Source organism: Propithecus coquereli, unplaced genomic scaffold (genome assembly GCF_000956105.1).
Source record: "Propithecus coquereli isolate 6110/MARCELLA unplaced genomic scaffold, Pcoq_1.0 Scaffold451, whole genome shotgun sequence".
Classification (NCBI taxonomy): Eukaryota; Metazoa; Chordata; class Mammalia; order Primates; family Indriidae; genus Propithecus; species Propithecus coquereli.
This window is the reverse complement of record NW_012150297.1, coordinates 726,734-750,403: the sequence shown is the minus strand read 5'-3', so window position 1 is coordinate 750,403 and position 23,670 is coordinate 726,734. Positions and strand designations below refer to the sequence as shown.

Genomic DNA, 23,670 nt, shown 5'->3' with positions numbered 1-23,670 from the left:
AGCTGATGGTATTGTGGGATCAAGCAGATTGGAGAAGCAGCTGGGCAAGTGTGGGTAGGTAGCAGAGGAGGTCCCCCACACTCCCCCAAAAAAGGATGGCCAGTGAGATGAAGCTAGGAGTTGACACTTCAGGCAGGGCTAAGAAAGGGATGGATGTCAGAATTTGCAGAGAGCATGAGAAAAGGCAAGAGTGGGAACAGAAAGGACAGGAAGGGGAACAGGGAAGACAGCAGGAGAAAGGAACCAGCCTGAAAGCCCTTCAGTGAACAAGACTAAGAACTGTGTGGTGGAACTTTACTGTGAGAAAAACAATAGGTTTAAATTGTCCCTGATTGCCCGTAAATCTGAAGGAAATGCCTTAAAGATCTAAAATATTTAAATTTATCGAAAGCACAACTGAATGAACTTTAGCTCTCTCAAAGATAATCAGACAGATGATATTCAAGAAAGAATTCTTTAATAGAAATTGTAAAACTAACACCTTCTTTGCTCTTAAGGTAGTTTATTTTTCATCACTCATGTTTATGAAGGGGTTGAGGAGGTGAATAATAAAATGTCATGCCTAATTCATTTCTCAAATTTATGGCTTAAGCAGAGATTCTCTTTTTCTAACTACAATATTTCTACATTTTTCTGTTCCATTGAAATAGAAGAAGACATAATTAGATGTTCTAGTTTGATAAGCCTTCCTGTATTTTTTCCAGCATGTGGAAATATGTGTAAAAAGCAATAGTGTTAATATGTAAAGGATATTATTATTATTATGATTACCTGTTTTACATTGTTTAAATAGCTTTATGGAGGTATAATTTACATACCATAAAATTCATGCATTTAAAGGGTAAAATGCAGTGACTTTTAGTAAATTTACAGAGTTTGTGCAACAATCACCACAATCCAGATTTAGAACATTTCCATTACTGCAAAAAGGTGCTTCAATCCCCATTACTACCCAGGCAACCACTAATCTACTTTCTGTCTCTGTAGATCTGCCCTTTCTGATCATTCCGTATAAATTAACTCATACAATATGGGGTCTTTTGTGGCTGACTTCTTTCACTTAGTGTAATATTTTTGAGGTTCATCTACATCGTAGCATGTACCAGTTCATTCCATTTTATTGCTCAGCAACATTCCACTATATGGATAGTCTGTGTTTTATTTATTCCTGTACCAAGCGATAGACATTTGGATTGTTTCCACTTTTTGGCTATTATTGTGTAGACATTTGTTTTCATTTCTAATTTCTTCATGTTTTTGCTTTTTCTTGCATAATTGTGCTTGCCAGAACCTCCAGTAAAATATTTAATAGAAGTGGTACAAGCAGGCATTCTTGATTTCTCCCCTATCTTAGGGGGAAAATATTCAGTGTTCACTACTAAGTATGTTGTGAACTGTAGGTTTTTCACAGATGCTCTTAATCAAGTTAAGGTCATTCCCTTCTATACAGTTCGTTGAGTGTTTTTTATCATAAATGGGATGGGCCTTGGATTTTGTCAAATGCTTTGCCTTCATCTATTAAGGTGAACATATGGTTTTTGTCCTTAATAATGTGTATTACCTTAATTGAATTCTGAGTGTTAAGCCATTCTTGCATTCTTTGGATAAATCCCACTTGGTCATGATATATAATCCTTTGTATATGTTACTGAATTTGGTTTGCTAAAATTTGTTGAGGATTTTTGCACATATATTCATGAGGGATATTGGTCTGTGTTCTCTTGTGATGTCTTTGGCCTTGGTATCAGGGTAATACTGTTCTCATACAATAAATTGAGAAATGTTCTGTCCTCCTCTACATTCCACAAGAACGTATGAAGTAGTACTTCTTTAAAGGTCTGATAGAATTCATCGGTGAAGCCATCTGGTCTGGGGCTTTTCTTTGTGGGAAGATTTTTAATTGACTAATTCAATTTCTCTACTTGCTTTAGCTCTTTTCAGATTTTCTACTTTTGTGTATTCTTTTTAAAGTGTAGTAAAATATACACAACATAAAATTTACCATTTAATCATTTTTTAGTGAACAATTGAGTGGCATTAAGTACCTTCACATTGTTGCGCAACCATCACCATCCATCTACAGAACAATTTCATCTTCCTGGACTGTAGCCATTAATCACTAACTCCCCATTCCCTGTGCCCCTCCAGCTCCTGGCAACTCCCATTCTACTTTCTGTCTCTATGAATTTGACTGCTCTAGGTACCTCATGTAAGTGGAATCATACAGTATTTGTCCTTTTGTGTCTGGCTTATTTCACTTAGCATAATGTCCTCAAGATTTATCTATTTTGTACCATGTGTCAGAATTTCCTTTCTTTTTTAAGGCTAATATTTCATTGTCTGTATTTACCATATTTTGTTTATTCATCCCTCGATGGGCAGGCACTTAGATTGCATCTGCCCTTTGGCTATTGTCAATAATGCTGCTATGAACGTGGGTGTACAAACATCTGTTCGAATTCCGCTTTCTGTTCTTTTGGGTATGGAGCCAGAAGTGGAATGCTGGATCATATGGTAATTGTATGTTTAACTTTTTGAGGAACTGACATACTGTTTTCCACACTGCTACGCCTGTACCTTTTATATTCCCACCAGCAATGCACAGGGGTTCTGATTTCTCCACATTCTTGCCAACACTTGTCATTTTCTATTATTTTGTTGGTGGTGTTTTTTATTATAGCTATTCTAATGAATGTGAAGTGATACTAGTGGTTTTAATTTGTATGTCCCTAACAATTAGTGATGTTGAACATCTTTGTGTATTTTTTTTAATTGATACATGCACATTTTTTTAAAAGCAAACCGTGTAAAGTTAAAAAAAAAAGATTCCCTTCCCTTCCTTATTCTCCTGAGAGCAATCTCAGTTATCAGTTTCTTTTGTATTTTTCGGAGATATTCTGTGAATTTTCATGCATGTGTATAATTTTCATACCTTTTTATTTTTTACATACATAATGAGATATTATCCACATTGGTATGACATATCAATTTTGCTTTTTCTTTTTCTTAGAGATAGGGTCTTGCTCTGTCGCCCAGGCTGGAATGTGGTGGTACAGTCATAGCTCACTGCAGCCTCAAACTCCTGAGCTCACGCAATCCTCCTGCCTCAGCCTCCCAAAGTGCTAGAATTATAGGCATGAGCCAACGCATCCAGCTCCTTTTTCTTTTTTAAATTAGAAATGTATCTTTCAGATCATTTAATATCAATATCTAGACCTGCCTCATTTTATAAAACTGCATACCCACCCCCAATAAACAGTATCTGCATTTAACAAGATCCCAAGTCTTTTGTTTTCAAGATACTTTCATTATGAATAATGAAATATTTTCAATACTCCTTTCAAATATTTAAAAAAAATATATCTAACATACTTTGTATTTTCATTGCCTGAAAAGAGAGTTTACAATTGTGGGTATTACCCTGGAATATACAGTTTCACCACCTGTACCTTTCTCGGCTATTTTGAGAATCATTCATTGTTACTTAAAGTTTCGGGTGTGGTTTTCGTTGCTGATGTAAAACATAATTTATGAAACTAGTATCAGTATATCTCAAAATACACTCATACTATTGCTTGGAAAAAAATCATTTGCATAGCGTTCTGTTGTTTAAATATATTGTAATTTATCTAACCAGACTTATGTCAACATTAGGTTGTTTCCAGTCTTTTGCAATTACAAATCATGTTTTACAGTTAATCTCCTTTGTGAACATCTTGGGGAGTATATCGGTAGGATATATTTCTAGTGGTAAAATTAGTGGTTCAAAGGGTACATGCATTTTTTTATTAAGGTTTATTGCAAAAATGTCCCCATAGAGATTTATCAGATTTCAGTTGCCAGTAGCATGCCCTAATGCTTACCACTACAGTGTAATCTTCAAACTTGTTTTCTTCTCACTGAAAAGTGAAAAAATATGACATCATTATCGTTTTAATTTGATTTTTCTCTCGTTATGTGTGCGATGTGGAGCATCTTTTCATACATTTATAAAAGGATTTGTATTTCCATTTCCTTCTCAGTCCTCTTCTGTTCCTCTTGATTTGTTAATATTCTAGTACTAAGCTATTTTACCTTATGTAGTTTTAGAGTGTATCTTAATATCTTCTCGTACTTGTTCCCACTGATTGCTCTTTACCTTGGAATTTTCCAAGCTGCTCTCAGACATTTATATTTCATATAAAATTTAGACTTTTAGATTTCATATTAGAATAATTTCCAGTATTTTCTATTAAATCTATATCTAAATTATCTTTTTGATATTGAAACTGTAATTTTTTCTTATGTAGTTTACATATAAGAAAGCTATTTTTTGCATTCTCTACACAGCCCCTTGTTGAATTTTAATTTTTAATAGTTTTTCCAGTTAATTCTTGTGGGTTTTCCAGGTGCATAACTTAGCAGATAATTTTTTTACACTTCATTTCTTTCTGTGGTATAATTGCAGTGGCCTGTACGTGCAGAATTGTTTGGAATGGAAGTGGTAATGGTAGGCATCTCTGTTCTATTTCTGATGTGAGTGGGCATGCTTCTTTAACTCAGCGTGTCCCTGTGATATACTGACTTGTGGCTTGAAAATTTTTGTATATTTTAGTTTACGTGTTATAGCTAGCTGCTTTCTTGTTCCAAAATTTTCTAGTCATTATTAAGGTAAGATTGTTTTACATAGTCCAACAATAAGTTATTTTCTAAAGGGAAAATGTGTTTGTGTTTTATTGTTTGCCCTAGCAGTTAATTATATCTTGTGAGCCATTTCCAGTCTTTTGAGTAAACAATGGGGTTTTATAACTTAAAGTCTTAGGGGGTACATAACAGACTCATAAAGTAATAGATTTTTATGACCTTAAAAGAAAATTGCAAGGTTTCCTTGGAAAACAGAACAGCCAGAAATAGTTTCTGTGTACTTCAGAGACAGGGCTGATAAAGCCAAGAAATGTAAACAAATAAGCCTGTTAAAATAAACATAATTACCACACACATACCCCCCCCCAAAAAAAAACCTCTGTAGAAACAAAAAGGAGCTCAGAGCTCTAGATGGTAGCTTATTTACTTTAAGCAGTTTTTGATTCAAGGTATATATCCAATAGGAAGAAACTGTTGATGAGAGTGTTAATGACTATGTGATAGTTATAGCTAAGAGATAAGAGAAGCAACAACAAAAATCCATTGTTTGGCTGTACAATTCAATGAATGTCATTAAATGCCTACCTTCTACAAAACATCCTTGATGCTGTGGGACATGAATAACACATACATAGACCCTACCTAGCAATAACTCACTATTTAACAAACTGGATACAATGTATGCAGTGTACTATGTACACTCTATTATGTGATTATGTATCATTTTGGTGATAGGCTATGATAAAGGCAGTAGTGACCTATGTAAGATTAGGATTATAAAAGATAAATTCCAACTGGAGAATCACAGTTCCCTAGAGAAGTAAAATCTGAGCTGGCCTTGAAAAGTACTTTGGCTGACAAATATGTTCAAGAGAGTGGGTTATATCTCATTCCAGGCAGAAGGAACAGTTAAAGTAAAAGGATTTGGAGAAGTGAGGTATTTCATTTCCCCAATGATATGCACGTACAATTTATTATGTATTGTTTGCTTTGTAGTTTTCTGTAGCAGTGTGTACAAAAATGGACACATTTCTGCCTGCTGGCATCCTCCTAATTCATTAGCTCAGAATACCAGCATTTTCATTATATATGTTATTAACATCTGAAATATTGGTACATTTGATTGGAATAATAGATCACTATAAGTGGGGCAAGGGCAGACTTGCTAAATGTATTGGGGAGGAGCTGGAAAGGTAGATTGCAGCCACAGGGTGATGGGCTTTACCACAAGACTTAGTGGTTTGGACAATAAAGAATAAGGATTTTCTTTCTCCCCCTCCCCAAGAAAAATTTCAAGGAAGTTTAAGAGTTTAAAGTAAAAATTTTTAAACATGTAGAGCCTTTAAATTTATCCTTTCAGAAATCTAGGACAAAGGAGTTAGAAGAACTGTATTTTATACATTTCAGAAAAACTTCGGAATGTGAAATCAAAAAGTATGACTTCATAGCAGTTACAGAAAATATTTTGAAAAGTGCCATATAATCAAAACAAGAATTAGCGAGCTTAACAAATGCATCAAAGCAAATGCCAAGTCAGAATTACCTGCCTAGGACAGAAGATTTTTCTAAGCCCTTTACAGAAGACCTCAGAAGCAGTGATAGAATTCACAGATACGTCAAGAAGGTGAGAGGCATCCTGAGAATCAGTGGGACCAGTTGACTATAGTATGAGAAGAACAGAGACATTAATGAATTCCTTGACTTTCATCTTTATGGAGAAAGAATTTGGGTGGGTGTGGGGGGTCCCACTCTTCCAGAATTGATAAATGCATAGAATATTCTCAGTCACATCAACATGTTGGATATAGAAAAATCACTAGAAAGTATGATTCCGTCCTCAGGGTATTTGTTTATAGGTATAATTTTCATACAGTTAAACTAGCATAAATTTCATACAGCTTGATGAATTTTTACCCATAGATACAGCCATGTATTCACGATCCAAATTAAGATGTAGAGCATTTCCATCAACCTTTTTCCCTTCCCAGTCAGTAACCTCCCCTTCAGCTAATCACTGTTCTGACTTCTATATCATGTCTCAGATTTGCCTTTTCTTAAACTTTGTGTAAATGTAACTACACCATATGTCTCCTTTGTGTCTGGCTTCTTCAACACATTAACTGCCTTGCGAGTTGTATTTAACTCACGCTAGTTTTGAGCCCGGGGCCTGGTGAAGCATATGTAACTCACATGTCTCTTCACCTTGGGAGCCTTGTGAACTACTATTTTTTAAGTTGTATATAACTCACGCACAGAAAACAATAAAAAATAGCAAATTTTTCATTAAATTAGAAAGGATTGTTTTGTTTTCAAAGTTTTTATTCTATTTTCATAGTAAAACACCATGGCCCCAAGGAAAAAAAGGTTTTTTTCTAGTGTGGCAGTCAATGTGTTAACTCAGCATAATGTTGACCTGAAATTTTTAAAGAATGAAGTTGTTGAATTGTTGACTAAATTCTACTGTGTGCAAATAGCAACTCACTAGAGAACTAGCAAACTGCCTTCCATCCATAAATTCATCATGGAAATTCATCCATAAAGATAGATTACCATCTTTATGTAGGTTTCTTCAGGGGACCCAGAGAATTTCAGTCTGGTAGAACCTATTTCTGTGTTGGGCAAGCTGCTAAGATTCAGTGCGAAACTGTCAGGCAAAGGCAATCTTGTTTCTTTTGAAAGGAAATCAGTCTGACTACACTGTGAGAGTTCTTTTGAGGGAGTAACTAAAAAGAAAACTCTTCTTTAACTCTTAAAGTTTTAGAAAGCTTTCCTCAAAATAACTATTATAGAATCAACATATACTACTGTAACAGCATTTTTTTCCCCAAAATGAGAGGTATAAAGAAGAAAACAAAAATCCCCTATAATCTCACCACCTCAAATAATCAGTCATTTTGGTGTATCTGCTAGGGTGGGTATTTGTACTGATGCCCTTCTGTGTGAATCACCCTAAAGCTATAAATCAGTTAGGATTAGATTCAGCTCTGAGTGACAGAAAGCCTGATGTAATGGTGGCTCAAACAGAATAGATCTTTACATCTCTCTTGTATAGATGACATGTGGAGGTAAATAGTACAGGGCTAGTATGGCAAGTCCAGGCTCTCCTCATAGCTTTTGGCCCTGCTATCTACAATATGTGCCTCCTCTTTGTGGTCCAATAATACTTTATCATCTTAAGCCATCGTATCCCTATTCTAGCCAGCAGGAAGGAAGAAGGGACAAAGAAATGTATATATGGATATACTCTCCCTATAATACTGTCTGAAAGTTGCATACACTACTTTGGTTTATATCTTACTGGCCAAAATTTTCTTACATAGCTGTTACCGAACCAAACTGGGGTCTGCATGCCCAGTGCAGCAAAGCCAAACATTGAACACTGAAGCCAAGAGTGGCAGCAGGACGAATAGGCTTTATTGCAGGGTGCCAAGCAAGGAGTCCAGGCAGCAAATGCTTACAATCCAGACTTCCCAAAGGTTTATAAGTCAGGGTTTTTAAAGGCAAGGGCACATAGAGGTACATTTCAGGCAGGCAAAATTGCAAATCAAATACATGGAGGTTATACATTGACCTGGCCCAAAAAGGCGGGATATCCTGAAGAGGAGGGAGCGTAGGTGGGTTCAGAGATTCTTAATCTAACAGAAAGGAAAATGTTCCAAAAATTAAAAAAAAAATGTTTTTCAGGTTCTTAAAAAAAAAAAGAATCTGATTAATGTTTAAAAGAAGTAGTCAAGAGTACAGAAGTATCCTAGTAGAACATGGGAGTTCCAGTATGGTAAAGCACTTTCTTCCCTGCAGTAACCACTTTGACCTGTTTGGTATATGTGCTTACGGTTTTTTTTCCCCTAACCTAACTATAAAAATATATATATATATTTTTTTTTTTTTAGATAAATGGGGTCACATACAAAGCTCTGTGAACTATTTTTCATTAACTGTAATTACTTTTTAACATTTATTAATTGCTGGTGCCAGATAGCCAACAACATTGATTCCCAAGCCAGCCCCTACCTGTTTTCCTTCCCTCACCCTTAATTGTTTAATACCAACATCTCCACCCTTCCTGAGCTTCTGTTGGGGGAATTTTGCTTTTTATGACCTCCCTCTGCTGCTTTACTCATTTTCACGGAAAGCCAAGGCAGAGGACAGGATGAGCACGAGGGAGCACCCCTAAGTGGCAGTTACTGAGCTGTGTGTGGTATCTAGCCATTCTTCAACCAGAAAGTGGATTTTCTGTGTCCACCATGCATGCTGCAGATTTTCTGCACAAGTGGAAAATTATCTTTCTATTTTATCCAGCTGTGTAGTCAGTTTGACCGTGAGTATGATTGGCACATTTAACAGCTCTCCTGCAAAACAGAATGAAGATACAAAGTAGAAGAAAGTAAAGGATTGCCAAATAAAATTGAAATGTATTTATAGAAGTCTCTGATTGTTGGAGGGCCTGGCCCAAATTTCTTAGCAGGAGTAATAGTTCCAAATTAGGCAAATTTGGCTTCACGGAAGCCAGTAACTCAGCGTTGTGAGGTATAAGGCAGTGATTCTTCCTGCCACTCTTAAGAACCATATATACCCTAGTAGGGCACAGAGCGTCTCCTAATCAGCCACAGTTACTGGTGGTTGTGAATGTTTTACTCAGGTGTGATGGGGCAGAGAAAAGTTTACAGGCTCTGGAAGAATAAGAACTAGATCTTTCTCGCTTGCTCTTTTTTTTTTTAAGACAGGGTCTTGCTCTGTCACCTGGGCTGGAGTGCAGTGGTGTCGTCACAGCTCACTGCAACCTCAAACTCCTAGGCTTGAGCAATCCTGCCTCAGCCTCCTGAGTAGCTAGGACTGCAGGCATGTGCTAATATACCCAGCTGTATTGGATTTTAATCCTTTCAATGTTGATTTGTGTGAGTTCTTTATGCTAAATAGATTACCAATTATTTGTTTAATAACATATACAGGCTGAGTATCCCTTATCCAAAATACTTGGGACTGAAGTGTTTTGGATTTTTTTTGCATTTTGGACTATTTACAGAATGCATACTGATTGAGCATCTCTAAAAATCTGAATTGCTCCAATTTCAATTGACCGTTTCCTTTGAGCATCATGTTGGAGCTCAAAAAGTTTTGGGTTTTGGGTTTTGGAGGATTTCAGATTTCGAATATCTGGATGAGAGTTGCTCAACCTGTATTGGAAATGCCTTCTCCCAATCTATGGCTTATGTTTTCACTCTGTTAATGGTGTCTGTCTTAGTTCATTTGTGCTACTGTAACAATATACCTCAGACTGGGTCACTCACAAACAAGATGAATTTATTTCTGGTAGTTCTGGAGGTTAGGAAATCCAAGGTCAAGGTGCCAGCAGGTTCAGTGTTTAGTGAAGGCCTACTCTCTGCTTCCAAGGTGGCACCTCATTGCTGCGTCCTTTAGAGGGGATGAGCACTGTGTCTTCACATGGTGAAAGGCAGAAGGGCAAAAAAGGGAAGAAAAGGGGCAAACTCTGTCCATCAAGCCCTTTTATAAGGGTACAAAACTCTCTAGCATTGCACTCAATCAGCACTTAAAGGCCACACCTCTTAATAGTTTTGCATTGGAGATTAAGTTTCAACGTGAATTTTAGAGGGGGCAAAAGGATTCAAATCGCAGCAGTGTTTTTTGAAAATTTTCAATTTAAAGTACCATACATAGTGAAATGTATTAATCTTTCTCTTTATCGTTTGTGCTTTTTGTCTCTTACTTAAGAAATTCTCCACTATCCTAGGGTGATAAAGTGTTACCCTGTTTTTGTTTTATTTTTCACTAAAAGTTTTAAAGTTTTTGTCATATCTTAAGTAGTTAAGTCGTGTGGAATCAATTTGATTTATTTGTTCACTTATTTACTTATTTTTAGAGACAGGGTTTCCCTGTGTCACCCAGGCTGGAGTGCAGTGGCCCAATCATACCTCACTCTAACCTTGAACTCCTGGGCTCAAGTGATTCTCCTGCCTCAGCATCCTGAATAGCTGGAACTACAGGTGCATGCCACCACATCTGGCCAAGTTTTTAATTTTTTATAGAGGCAGGGTCTCATTATGTTGCCCAGGCTGCTCTCGAACTCCTGGCCTCAAACAATTTTTCTGCCTCAGCCTTAGCAAGTGCTGGGATTACAGGCGTGAGCCACTGTGCCTGGCCTGCAATCAGTTTCTACGTATGGTGTGAAGTAGTATTTTCCAAATGGGTTGCATGTTTTCCCAATACCATATATTGGTAATGTTACCTTTGTCATATGTCAGGCGCCTAGATATGTATGTGCCTGTCTTCTGAACTGCGTATTCCTATTCTGTCAGTCCATTTGCTATGCCAGTGCAGTCCTTCCACTGTTAATTACCTTATAGTAAATTATAAGATTAGAGAGTGTAAATCCTAATTATTATTCTTCAGTATTTTCTTAGCTAATCTTAGCCCTCGACTCTGCCATGTGATTCTTAAGGCAAACTTTTTAAGTTTCATAAGTTAATAGTTTGGAGAGAAGTGCTATTTTTTTGCAAAAATTTATTTTTCTGTTCAATTAACAGTATCCTTAAGTAGACTTTTATAATTTTGAAGATTTTGCACATCTTTTCTTTCATTCTATGACACGTTTAAATTTTTGGCATATAATTGTTCTTTGCTGGTATAGAAGCATTCAGTTAATTTTAGTACATTGATTTTAGTATCCAGCAACCTTTATGAACTCTCTTATTAGTTGTCATAGTTTGTCTTCACAATGTCTTCTAATCGTATGTGTGAACAATGGCAGTTTTCTTTGTCCATTTCTAATCATTTCATCTTTTTTTTTTGTCTTATAGCATTATATAGTATTAGTATTTCCAGTGTAGTGTTGAATTTAAGCAGAGTGGATATCGTTGTCTTGTTCTTGATTATAAAGGAACTATTTTTCATGCTTCGTTATTAACTATGACGTAGGATTTGGTTAGGATTCCTTCATCAAATTAAAGAAATACTCTTTCATTTATAGTTTAGTAAGAGTTCTTGCCTTGAATGAATGTTGTTTTCAAATACATTTTCTGAATCTATTGAGATTTGTTTTCTCCTATATTCATTTGTGTGTGAATTTTACTAATAAGTTTTCTAATGTTGTACCAGAAAGCAAAACCATCAGATAAAAATCAATTTCCTACAAGGTTTTTTTTTTGTTTTTTTTTTTTAATGTTGTATTTGAATCAGAAACAACTACAGTTACATACTTATTCCACTGCCAGGGAGAAGAGCAAACTAAACCTCTTTTCTCTTTGCTCATAGATCTCCACAGTGGATATATGAGTTAAATTGAAAAAGAGGAAAAGTTAGTGATGTCATTTACAACTTATTTCATTAACACTTTTGCTTATAAAAAACAGTTCCTTTATGACTGCAATTTTCTCAAACAAGAATAAAGAGCTATTGGCATTAACAGTGTAAAGCTTTAGGTTATATTGCAGATATTTAAAGGCAGTTTCAGCAGTAAAACTAGTTTACAGTGAGATAATCCTATCACTCTTTTTGAATGTAAAGGGAAGCTCGACAAAGGAAAATTACTGCTTGTGATGGATTGCAGAGCAATGTAATAATTTAATCTACTTGGGACATTTTCTTTACCTTGCAGTACTCAGCTATCTGTTAATAATTCTCTTTGTTCAGACCTAGCTTATAAACTGAACTCATTCTTATCAACTTAGTAAGTCCTTTTAGAACACATTATCTATGCAAAAAAAATTTTTAGGTCTCTAAGACACAAAGACCAGTAGACAAAATAGAGACTTCAGGAATAAATTCAGACATAGGACGTAATAAACCAAGAATAACTAAAAGGTGAAAAGAATCACCTTTAATATTGTGCTAGGACATTTAGGAAAATAGACTCCTGTTTTTGTCTCAGTTGTGGATAAAAGATCAATTTAGGACATGTAAGAAAACATGTATTTTCAGAGGTCAGATGGGTTTAACAACACAGTAGCTATTCTGCAGAAGTGTGTTGATATCAAAAGGAAAAAAAGCATTCAGATGGGCAGAATGTGGATAGTTGTGATACCTGAGTAATAAATACGTGGATGTTCATTATACTAATTTTGTTTACCCTGTGTATGTTTGAAATTTTTCATAATAAAAGTTTTTTGATGAAGGTAACAGAGTGGGAAATATTTGCACTAAGTATAACTGATAAAATTTTTATCTAAAAAATATAAATAATGCTATGTATCTTAAGCATACGTAACATTCAAAACTAGATTTCACTTATTGGGTGGAAAAAAGAGAGCAACAGGCACTGAAGGAAATATATATTCGGTACAGTCATCCTGTGGTGTTTGCTGGGGATTGGTTCCAAGACCCCCCACCGTCCACATTCCAAAATCCACAGATGCTCAGGTTCCTTATATAAAATGGCATGTTTGCATATAACCTACACATATCCTTCCATATACCTTGTCACCTCTAGATTGCTTATAATACCTAATGCAGTATAAATGCTATGTAAATAGTTGTTTTACTGCATTTTTAAAACTTGCATTATTTTGTTGCTTTTTATTGTTTGTGGGAGGTGGTTTCAAATATTTTCAATCTGCACTTGGTTGAATCTGTGGATGCAGAACCCGTGGCTATTGAGGGCCAACTGTAAATTGTGACACAGAAAAACCTACAGCTTTGTAATAAAATAGAAATAAAATTAACACGAAAGCATTGCTATGTGCTTGTTAAGCTAGAAAAAAATAAAAATTGTAAAACCTTATGTTGGCCAGAATATTCACATGTTTACTCTGTAGTGGATCTGTGTTCCTGGAGGGCAAGCTAGCAATGGGCAATATTTGTAAAATTGCTCATTTACTTTACCTGGTCTTAGGGGATACACAAATATCTAAAACATCAGTGAATGCCACCATAAAATATAAATTATTCCCCCTAAACTTAGATGACCTCTTCAGCCCCTTAATGATTCTGTAACTATAGCAACAAAAAATGAACACATATTATGTGCCAGGCACTGTACCCATCTATTTAGTCCTGACAACAACTCTACAAGGATAGGTTCTATTACTATTAATACATCTTACAGATGAGGAAACTGAGTCTTTACGAAGTTAAGTAACTTTCTCAAAATCACACATTGATAATGAGTGCAGCCAGGATTTGAGCCCAGGCGGTCTTAACTGCAAATTTCCTGTTTTATATATAATAATTTCACCAAACTGCCTCTCAAAACAAAAGCAATTTGTCAAATAGTTGACTTTCCTTGGTTAGGACCATTTAATTACACCTAGATGTCTACTACTAAGGTTATAGCTGCATTTTGACAATCTAAATGGTTTCGACTATAACGTTGGGTGGGTATGAGCAGTGAAACAGATCTTCTGATATATTACCAATGACATTGTAAATAAGTTCAGCCTTTTTTGGAAAGCATTTTGGCAGCAGATTTCAAGAGCCATAAAATGCTCATATCTTTTTGACCTAGTTAATGCCACTTCTGGGAATCCTAAAGAAATAGTCCAATGTGGAAAAAGCCTGAAGCACTAAAGTGATCACCACAGCCATGTTTGTTACAAAGCAGCTGGAAGCAACTCTAAATGTTCTGCTGTAAGGGAATGACTAAACAAACGATGGCGTATTTACTTAGGCCAATAAAAATGAAGTGTGATGCAACATAAACAAAACATAGTCATCATGAGTTTTAAAAGCAGCACACAGATTGGTATGAACACTAAAATTATATAGCTTTTGCAAATATGAAAAAAAGATAGAGAATTTAAAAATGATAATAATCAGATCGGTGTGATTGTAGGTAATATTTTCTTCCCATTATTTTTCAAGCTTTTTGTGTTATAGACTTCTTTCTAGTTTTAAAATTAAAACCAAGTGATTACTTACTCGTTTTATGCATTAGTCTCAATGATAAGCTGCTTGGTCATTGGATGCTGCATATTAGAAAGGTACAAAGAGCATCCCTGGAGGCAACAATCTCTGGGTCCTTTGCAGGTGCCTCCCAAGCTGGTGTGCAAACCTCGGCCAGCTGCTCAGTGTCTCAGTGTACTCAGTTGACCCACAGTGAGCAGTGCAGTTTGGGAGTCATGAGTGGGCTCTACGGAGTCAGGGACCTCGCTGTGTGTCTTTGGCTCTTCCCAGACAAGCCACTCAAACTGTAAAGCTCAATTTCCCTATCCATACAAATAAGGCTAATGAGCTCAGGGTCTGGCACCTTTACTAGGTGCTCTAGAAATATTTCTTCCATTTGGTTATAGCCCTCATAAAGTGTTCCTCACTTCTGTTTGTCCTTTGATGACAGTAACAAATGTAAAGTCTAACGTCCTTTGCCAAAATCTTTTGAGCAGCAAGTTTACATATTGTTCTTCTGTCTTTTGGTGTATCTTATCCATAAATTAGAGTTAAGGATGAAGATAAAAAAGATTTTGTCATTCAGTGTGGCTTGCTAAATTTTCAATTTTGTTTTAATCATATTTTTTTCTGATTATAAAAATGTAGAAATGCTCATTGCTTAACATTTGGAAAATAGAGAAAGCTGAAAGAAGAAAACTGCACAATTATCTTCCCACTCAGAGACAGCCATTATACACATTTCATTGTTTTCTTCCAGGTTTTTCTGAATATCTGATTTTTTATCTTTGAAAAGAGAATGATAGGAAAGCTCTTATTGGAACATTTGCTACATTTGGAATCAGTTTAACATGAGACTTTGAGTTTGTTTTGAGATAGTTTAACAAATATTCCTTAGGTAGAAATAAAGACCAAGCTACTAATAGGGAACCAGATGGATAGTAGGGATAGGGATATTTCTGTCTTTATTAGTAGGAAAAATTTTCTGTAATTTTAATACCTGTCAAAGAAGGAATTTATGTAAAATATAGTTACCTGAATCATGCATCCAGGACTTCTTCAGAACAATTGCAATTTTAAATAATTTGATTATTGTCATCATTGGTAGGTACTCTGTGCCTTTTCAGACCATGAGTTGTGAATTTTGGTTTGGTAAAATGTACTCATCATACATTTACTTGGAATAAAGAGGATGCTTGCAAAATATCCATAATTTCTTGGCTCTTGGCCTTTTCAGTTTCAGAACATAAAGTTTTAAAAGATAATCGGTTCTTATAACGTCCTCTAGAGAAAAGTAGAAAATTTATCAACCTCACAAACAGGAGCAACAAATACCTGGAAAGACTTAGCCTAAGTGGTTCTGGCCATGTGGGGCCAGGCGTTGTGTAGTGTCACTCTGACTTGTGCTATCCTTGTGCTCAGATCAGAAGGATGAATGGACTTGTCAAGGGATTCCTGAACACTGATCCCTTCATTTTCTGGGCTTCGCTGCTTAAGGGAGGCTTCTATGGAATGACTTTAAAAGTGGGGGAAAAGGTCTTCTTCCATTTCTTTTCTTCAGAGCAGCAATAGAATTATCAAAGGTGACAGGGCACCATCCATATAGATAATTTTCAGTGTGGCAGATCTGTCACCTCTGCTGCATCGAGGAGAACCTGAGAAATGTTTAGGGTCAGTGTGTTGTCTTGCCTCATCATTGTGGCCTCTGCCCCTTTGACCTCTGGGCTCTGCTGCCACAGGCAAGAGACTCCTGAGTGGTTGAGAGTAGATGTCCCACACTCCTGCATGGTGTCTGCACATCAGGGAAGTCACTTGTTCTTCTGACAAGGCTAAGCCATAAACCTTTATTGGTGCTTGTTAGTTAACCTTTGCAACCACTTCCTCTTTCAGGAAAGTCACTTATTTACAAGAGGAGAAAACCAAACCTAGAGCACAGTTGGAGGATCCAGCCTAGAAATTTGTTGACTTCCACAGCTGTAGGCATTACTTCCCTGCAGACCGGATAGTGGGAATTTGGAAGTGTCGCCTGAGAATGGAATAGATATGGATAACCATAGCCTTGAAACCTTCCATTTTGAATAACTGTGGCCCCTGTGAAACTGTGCTTGCCTGGGATATGACTTGGTACCCTATGAAAAGGCAGGTTTGATCTGAGACTTTTGGATATTTTGAACTGTTAGGAAAAGTAGTGCCCAAGCAGCAAGAGGAAGGAAGCCACATAGAAAGTTAGCTGAGCTTACATGTTGTTCTTACCAGAAAAGGTTATTGGTTTTACTTAACTTACTTTATTTCTTAGGCTATTTCTGTAATTGATTATCGATAAAAGTGATTTCATTTTTTTCAGTATTGCCTGTCCGGGCACCCAACCTTACCATGCAATGTGCTCAAATTCAAATCAACCACGATTATGTTGGACTGCGGACTGGACATGACTTCCACCCTCAATTTCCTTCCTTTGCCGCTTGTTCAAAGGTATGTTCTGATGCATACAGAGACAAAACAAGCTTGGGTTTGCTGAAAAATGGTACCCATTAGTATAAAGATTACCAATACCTTATGTTGTCATAAGTTTGCTTTGTTCCCTTAAAAATGTTCTTTATCAAAGTAATTTCCTTTGGCTGGGTTGGTGAAAAGTGTTCTATTGATTTATTGATTGACTTCTTTATCATAACTTCTTCTGAGCTTCTGTAAAAGGTTCCTGCAACTGCTCAGTGCAACTGAGGTCATGTATATTTCATCTTTCTTGTTAGTTCACGTAAGAGCTGATACATGGTCAACTGATGAGCCCAAGAATTGAGCTTTGGAATTATTTTGCTGCCTTTTCAGGGACTTAGCATCATGGAGTCTGACATTTCTTTTCAAAAGGCATCTGTGCATTATTTTCATACTAGCAACTTTAGATATCATACAACCATAAATGTAGCCCAAGTCCATGTCTTAAATCAGACACATTGCCTCAGGGCTACAATCAATGCCGTTTGCACTTAACTAAGACTTTGTCTTAGGAAGTTGGTTTCCTCACATGCCACTATTTAGAAGCTGCAGTTTATAAAAGAAGTGGCTAACTTGTGGAAGCAAATATACTCACCATAGCAGAAAGTGATACCACATATAAGAGAGGAGACAGAAAAGCTATCTAAAGCAGATTTAAGAGCTCAAAAGCATAGCAAGCTGGGTGAACCTCCTCATTTATCTCAGTCATTCCTGAAGACATCACTGAGTACAGTGGTTATTCACAATAATAACCCCATGAACCATCTAGAAAAATTATAATCAACCCTTGGTTTTTCTGAGCTTAAGGATATAATAAGGTGGGATAAAGTGAGAGATAATTCCACATTATATTTTATGTAAAGCTGATGAGATTCTGTTATAGTTACACCCAGCACTTAGAAATACATATACCATCCACAGATGTTATCCAAAAAAGATAAGGGAATATTTATGTGACTGACCAGTTATTTCTTATTAAAGTAACCTGATAATGTCTGTTCCCCTCCAAAGAGCAAAACGTTCATTCATTTGATGTTTATTAAGACTCTGCACTGTGCTGGAGCAGGGGATGCAGAGATAAATAAGGCAGCTTTCCTTCATGGAACTTACAGTTTGTCTGGGAGAAAGACATCATACATTTGAAGATTTAATTATAGTTGTGATTAGAAAACAGCTATATGCTTGTGATAATTACTGAAAAAAATAATACACAAGGTACCATGAAGGTTTCCAAAAGGGAGGCGAACCTGCTCTGCAAGGTCATGAATTTCCTGGGTAATCGAAACCAGAATTGGGCAGACGGTCCCAGCTGCTTGTTTTTCCCTTCCTGTTCTTTCTCATCATTATCTAATTCCTCTGTTCTCACAGCCCTGGCTCAGCACTGTAATCCACTTCTGCCCTCTCTTCCCTCTGCCATTCTTTTACTCTCAGAGGGAAGTTATGCCAGTGGGGTGGTTGGCATTCCATATAGTTCCTTACAAAAGGTATCTCCTCTTGCTTAGGCCAGAAACCTTAGAGACACACTTGCTTAAAATAGTGCTCCTCTCCCTCAGCCTGCTTTAACTGTCTTCACACCACGTACTACATTATATATACATATTTACTTTATTTATTGTCTTTCTTCTCCACTAAAAGGTGTGTTTCATAAGGGCAGGGATTTTATTTGTTCTCCACTATATCGCCAGTACCTACAGCTGTTCTTGGCTTGTAGTAGCTGCTCAGTAAAAATTGTGTGAATGAATCACTTTATCGTGTCTTGATCCCATCCCTCCTCGCCTTTTCAGAGTCCTTTCACTATTATAATTAACTAATTAATTAAATTATTATTATATACCTTTGTCTTGGACCTTTTCATCTTCACTCAGTCCTTCTCATTTAATTATGATCAGTCACTTTTAACTTAAAATTTAAAAAAAAATTTTTTTTAACCTCTCAACTCCACTTTCCCCTTCAGCATTCCTAAACTCTGTCCAGTCTCTACTCTGCCCACACCACTCCACTAGAACAGTTCTCACTGGGGTCAAAAATGACTTTCCCATCATTAGATATGACAGGCATCTGTCAGTCCTCATCTTGTTTGACCATCCAGCAGCACTGGCTTCCATGCTAATGCATTCCTAGTTTTCCTCTTCTCTGACTCTTCCTTTTCTACACACTTTGGAGACTCATCTTCCCCTTCATGTATTGGAATTCTTCAGTGTCCGATGCTTGGCTATCATAGTCTCCAGCAAGGGAATTTAATAAAAGCTCATGTTTTCAATAACCATCCAAGCAATACCTTAAAAATGTGTGTCTTTAGTTAATAATTCTCTTCTGAGTTCTAGATTCATGTGTCTGAAATGCCTATTCCATTTCTCTTCTTGGATGTACCTTTGGATTCACCTTAAAACTCAATATGCCCTAAACTGAATTCATGAGCAGACTTGGTCCAGAAGAAGAGAAGATACCCTGCCAGACCTGCTTTTCCCCAAGTTTCCTATCTTAGTGGATGTCGTCCTGTTACAAAATCCAGAAATACTGGGAGTTAACTTAGGAACACCCCTCTTCCTCACTTCCCTGTATTCAATCTTTCATTAAGCCTTGTCATTTTTACCTTCTAAATAGTTCTAGAATCCAGTCGCTTACCTTCAGTGCTGCTGTAGTCATCATCATCTTTTATAGCATTACTACTAAAGCCTCCTAACTAGTTTCTTCAGTTCTGATCTTGCCGCTGACTGAATCCAAAGTCATCTTTTTGTGTAACTTTTTACTTTGAAATCCTACAGATGTACAGAAAAGCTGCAAGAATAATATAAACAACAACTAATTACCCTTAATAATTTGTTGGCATTTTAACAAATTTACTTTATCATTTTCTCTTTATATATGTGCATTTTCTCTTTATATAATTTTATTTGAGAGTAAGGTGGAAGCATGATGCTCCTTACCCAAAATGCTTGAGTGCATATGTCAAAAGAGCAAAGATATTCTCTTACATATCCCTGGTATAATAATCAAAATTAGGAAATTTACATTGATAGTATACCAGTATCCATATGCCTTATTCATACTTGCCCAGTTTTACCAATTCATATTTCACTAGAAAGCCCTTTTAGTAAAAAAGAAAAATAATAATTTCTGGTCCAGGATCCCATCCAGATCATGCATTGCATTCAATTGTCGTGTCTTTATTCTCCTTTAATCTGGAAGGCTTTCTCAGTCTGTCTGTCTTTTATGACCTTGATGTTTTTAAGAGTACAGGCTAATTCTTTCATATAACATCTTTCAATTTGGGTTTCTCTGATGTTCCTCATGACTAGGTTAGGGTTATTGTTTTTGGTGGAAATACCATACCAATGTTGGTATATATTGTCAGAAGGCGCATGATTTCATTTTCCTCACAATCATCTTTTAGAAGCACAGATCTAATCTTGCCTCTCGCTGTTTAAAACCTTTCAGTGGTTTCTTGTTGCTTTTAGGATAAACACCGTGCTCATCCTGGTAAGTCATTAAGTATGAAATGTCTGATTTCAAATCAGAAGTGTGGTTTATTATATCTCAAACAGGAAGCAGTACAATTAATCAAAGTATGCACCTAAACTATTGACACAGTTTTGCCATCTTAATGGTAGCTTCTTTATGCCAGCAGCAAAGAAGCCTAGAGAGATAGTGGCAAGGAAATGGTGAAAGGCGTTTTCTGCAGCTTGTTGAGAATTGAATATTTTTGCTTGCAAGAAGTGGTCCAAAGCCTGGAAGAAGTGGTAGTCAGTTGGTGCAAGGTCTGGTGAATATGGTGGATGACAGAGAGTTTCTAAGTCCAGCCTCTATAGTTTGAGCAGTGTTGTTTATGAGACATGTGGTTGAGTGTTGTCTTGCAAGAGGATTGGCTTGTCTCTATTGACCAGTGTCAGCTGCTTAATCACAAGCATCCTTATTGTTTCGTCCGATTAGTTGCAGTAGACATCGCTGTAATCTATTGACCAGGTTTCATGAAGCTGTAGTGGATAATACCAGCACTGGACCACCAAACAGATACCATCAGCTTTTTTTGATGAATATTTGGTTTTGGTCTGTGTTTCAGCACTTCATCTTTATCCAACCATTGTGCCCAACGCTTGCGATTGGCAAAAAGAATCCATTTTTCATCGCATCACAATATGGTATAGAAATAGTTTGCCTTATGTCATTACAGCAAAGAAAGGCAAGCTTTGAGATGATTTCTCTTCTGACATGTGTTTACCATGCAGAACCCATCTACCCAGCTTCTTTATCTTGCCCATTTGTTTCAAATGGTCCAATATTGTTGGAATAGGAACATCAAACCTTGCTGCAAATTCACACATAGATTGAGATGGATTCGCCTCCACTACAGCTTTCAGCTCATCATCATCCACCTTGGTCTCAGGTCGCCCACATGGTTCATTTTCAAGATTAAAATCACCAGAATGGAACTTCTCAAACCATCAACGTACTGTGTGTTCATTAGCCACATCCTTCCCAAACACTTTGTTAATATTTCGAGCTGTCTTTGCTGCATTGGTTCCATGACGGAACTTATACTTGAAAATAACATGAATTTTTGACTTATCCATGGTTTCACAAAAATTGCTCTAAAAAAGTTTTGAAAGATAATCACAAGCAAAACCAGGTGTTTGAAAGACTGAGGATGTACCTTTACAATAAAAATAAAACTAGAATAGTCAAAGTGAAATGTCAGAGATGTCAACTGTCAAACTTAGTACAGAAGGAAATCAGACATTTCATACTTAATAACCTAATAGCTTTATGTCTACTCCCGTAGTACCTGCTTTATACTCTAGGTCTTGTTCTTTGTTTCTTTTTAGAGTTTCAAAGAAGTCTTCTTACTCCTAGCTCCGAGCAGTCACACATGTTGTTCCTTCAGGCTCTTCTCCCCTCCCCATCCCATCTTCCCTTAGCCTGTTTAGCAGGAGCCCACCTCTCACATCATTTATAACTACCGTGTCCGAAGGACATAATTATGGCATTCTAGTTGGATGGGAAGTTGGAGGGAGTCTTTGGAACTCTTCTCAAAATTTCATTTGAATAACAAAGACTGGTGAGAATGACTGGAAGAAATTACTGGGCTTGGTGCCGTCTTCCTCCTCTAGACCGTGCCTTTGGACCAAGTTTCCCCTTGACTCTGCCCTGTCCAGATCTCAGCTCAATCATCATACCCACATGAAATCTTTTGATGCTGCCTAGGCTTGCTTACTCATTTTATAACACTCAGGAAAACTTACGTGGTACTTGGTGCTGCTTTATGCTTCATCATTTTTAACAACTCTTCTCTGTTTATTTGCATGATGACTTGCTCTGTCTGCCTTCCCTGCTTCCTCAGGAGGACAGCCACGTTTTGCTCCCAGTCACATCACCACCGCCTAGCTTGACACATAAGTAAAGATTGCTACATGAGTGAGTAAAGATGAGTACCTCCTTCTCCTGCAACACTACACTACGTCCCTCTTTTCTTTTCCTGGAGAGACCTTTTCTAACTCGCATTCCCTGCTCTGCCACCTCACTGCGAACTGTCAAAAGTGCCCTTTCTGTGTGAACCCGTGGCACCTGCGTTCCCCTGCATTGCTCGTATTTTATTCTAATGTAATTGCTGTTTACTGTCGTCCTGTACTAGATTGCAAACTCCTAAAAGGCAAGGATTGTTTATTTACTGTAATCCTATCACTTTGCTCTGAGTAATAACCTTTTGTAAATTTTTTTCTAATGAATCAATGTAGTCTGCCTCCTTCACTATTTCTGATTATAAAAGTAATACATTTCAGAGTAGAAAATTGTAAGAAAGAAAAGTACAAAGAAAAAATAAATTGCATATCATGTTCAACCTACCTTTCAGTATTTTTCTAGGCAATAGATTACAGTGCCATAGGTTATTTATTTATTTGCTTATGGGAATAACTTACCTATTTTTCCAAAATAAACAATCACCAAAAACATAGATCTTGTATACATTTTTTTCTTGACTAAAAAATTTTTAAATGATATCCTTTTTCCCTAAGAAGTATTTATGAAATAGTGGATGCAAAGATGTGTTCTTCTATAATGACAATTTTTCCAGTATCTTTACCTCTCATATCTTACTAAAGTAGATTGCTGAAGAACGATCTCTGTATCCTTGATTACAAAGTTTATGCAAAAAAAGTTTGCATAAACTTTGGAATGATTAAAAGCAAAATAGTAAGTCCCTTCCCCTTTGGTAACTTAAAGTTTACTCTTATAGTTGATTCATAAACTTGTGGGAACACAATAACCAAGTGTTTTCATCTCTGTAGTCAGCATCCCTTTGCCATTTGTTAACATATTTTTGTGGCCCTTCATATTTGGCACCATTGTTACAACATGGTCATGATTCCCTTTGAGCACCCAGTCCTATCTGCTAGCAATGTCTCAAATCCAAAGTCACTACCAGGGTTTAACAGAAGCTTTTATATTATAAAGAATATTTGTCAAGAGTTTAAACCACAATACTTCAAAATGTTGCTTTTTTAAAAATGAGTTATCTTCCAATCAGCAATGTAGTATTTCCAACCATTTGTTGAGGAGAACTGACTGCATCAGTCATCTGATTTGTGTAGGTCTGATGGGGAACAGCGTGTGTCCTTTGATCCCGTTCTCTTTGTAAAAGGAAGTAGATATATACAACTTTGCTTTAGAGAGTTAACATGCATGAAATGAGAACCGTGTCCACATTGTCTTGTCATTGCGCTT

The 23,670-nt window shown here is 36.6% G+C and overlaps 1 protein-coding gene across 1 annotated transcript in view; it reads left to right on the top strand.

Annotated features, from left to right (window-relative positions):
• The window catches only part of INTS9 (integrator complex subunit 9), a 100,459-nt gene that overhangs the window by 6,209 nt on the left and 70,580 nt on the right, over positions 1–23,670 (top strand). The window contains exon 2 of the mRNA XM_012654925.1: positions 16,802–16,929. Coding sequence (XP_012510379.1) covers positions 16,802–16,929 — 128 coding nt within the window. The remainder of the gene's footprint in view (positions 1–16,801; positions 16,930–23,670) is intronic.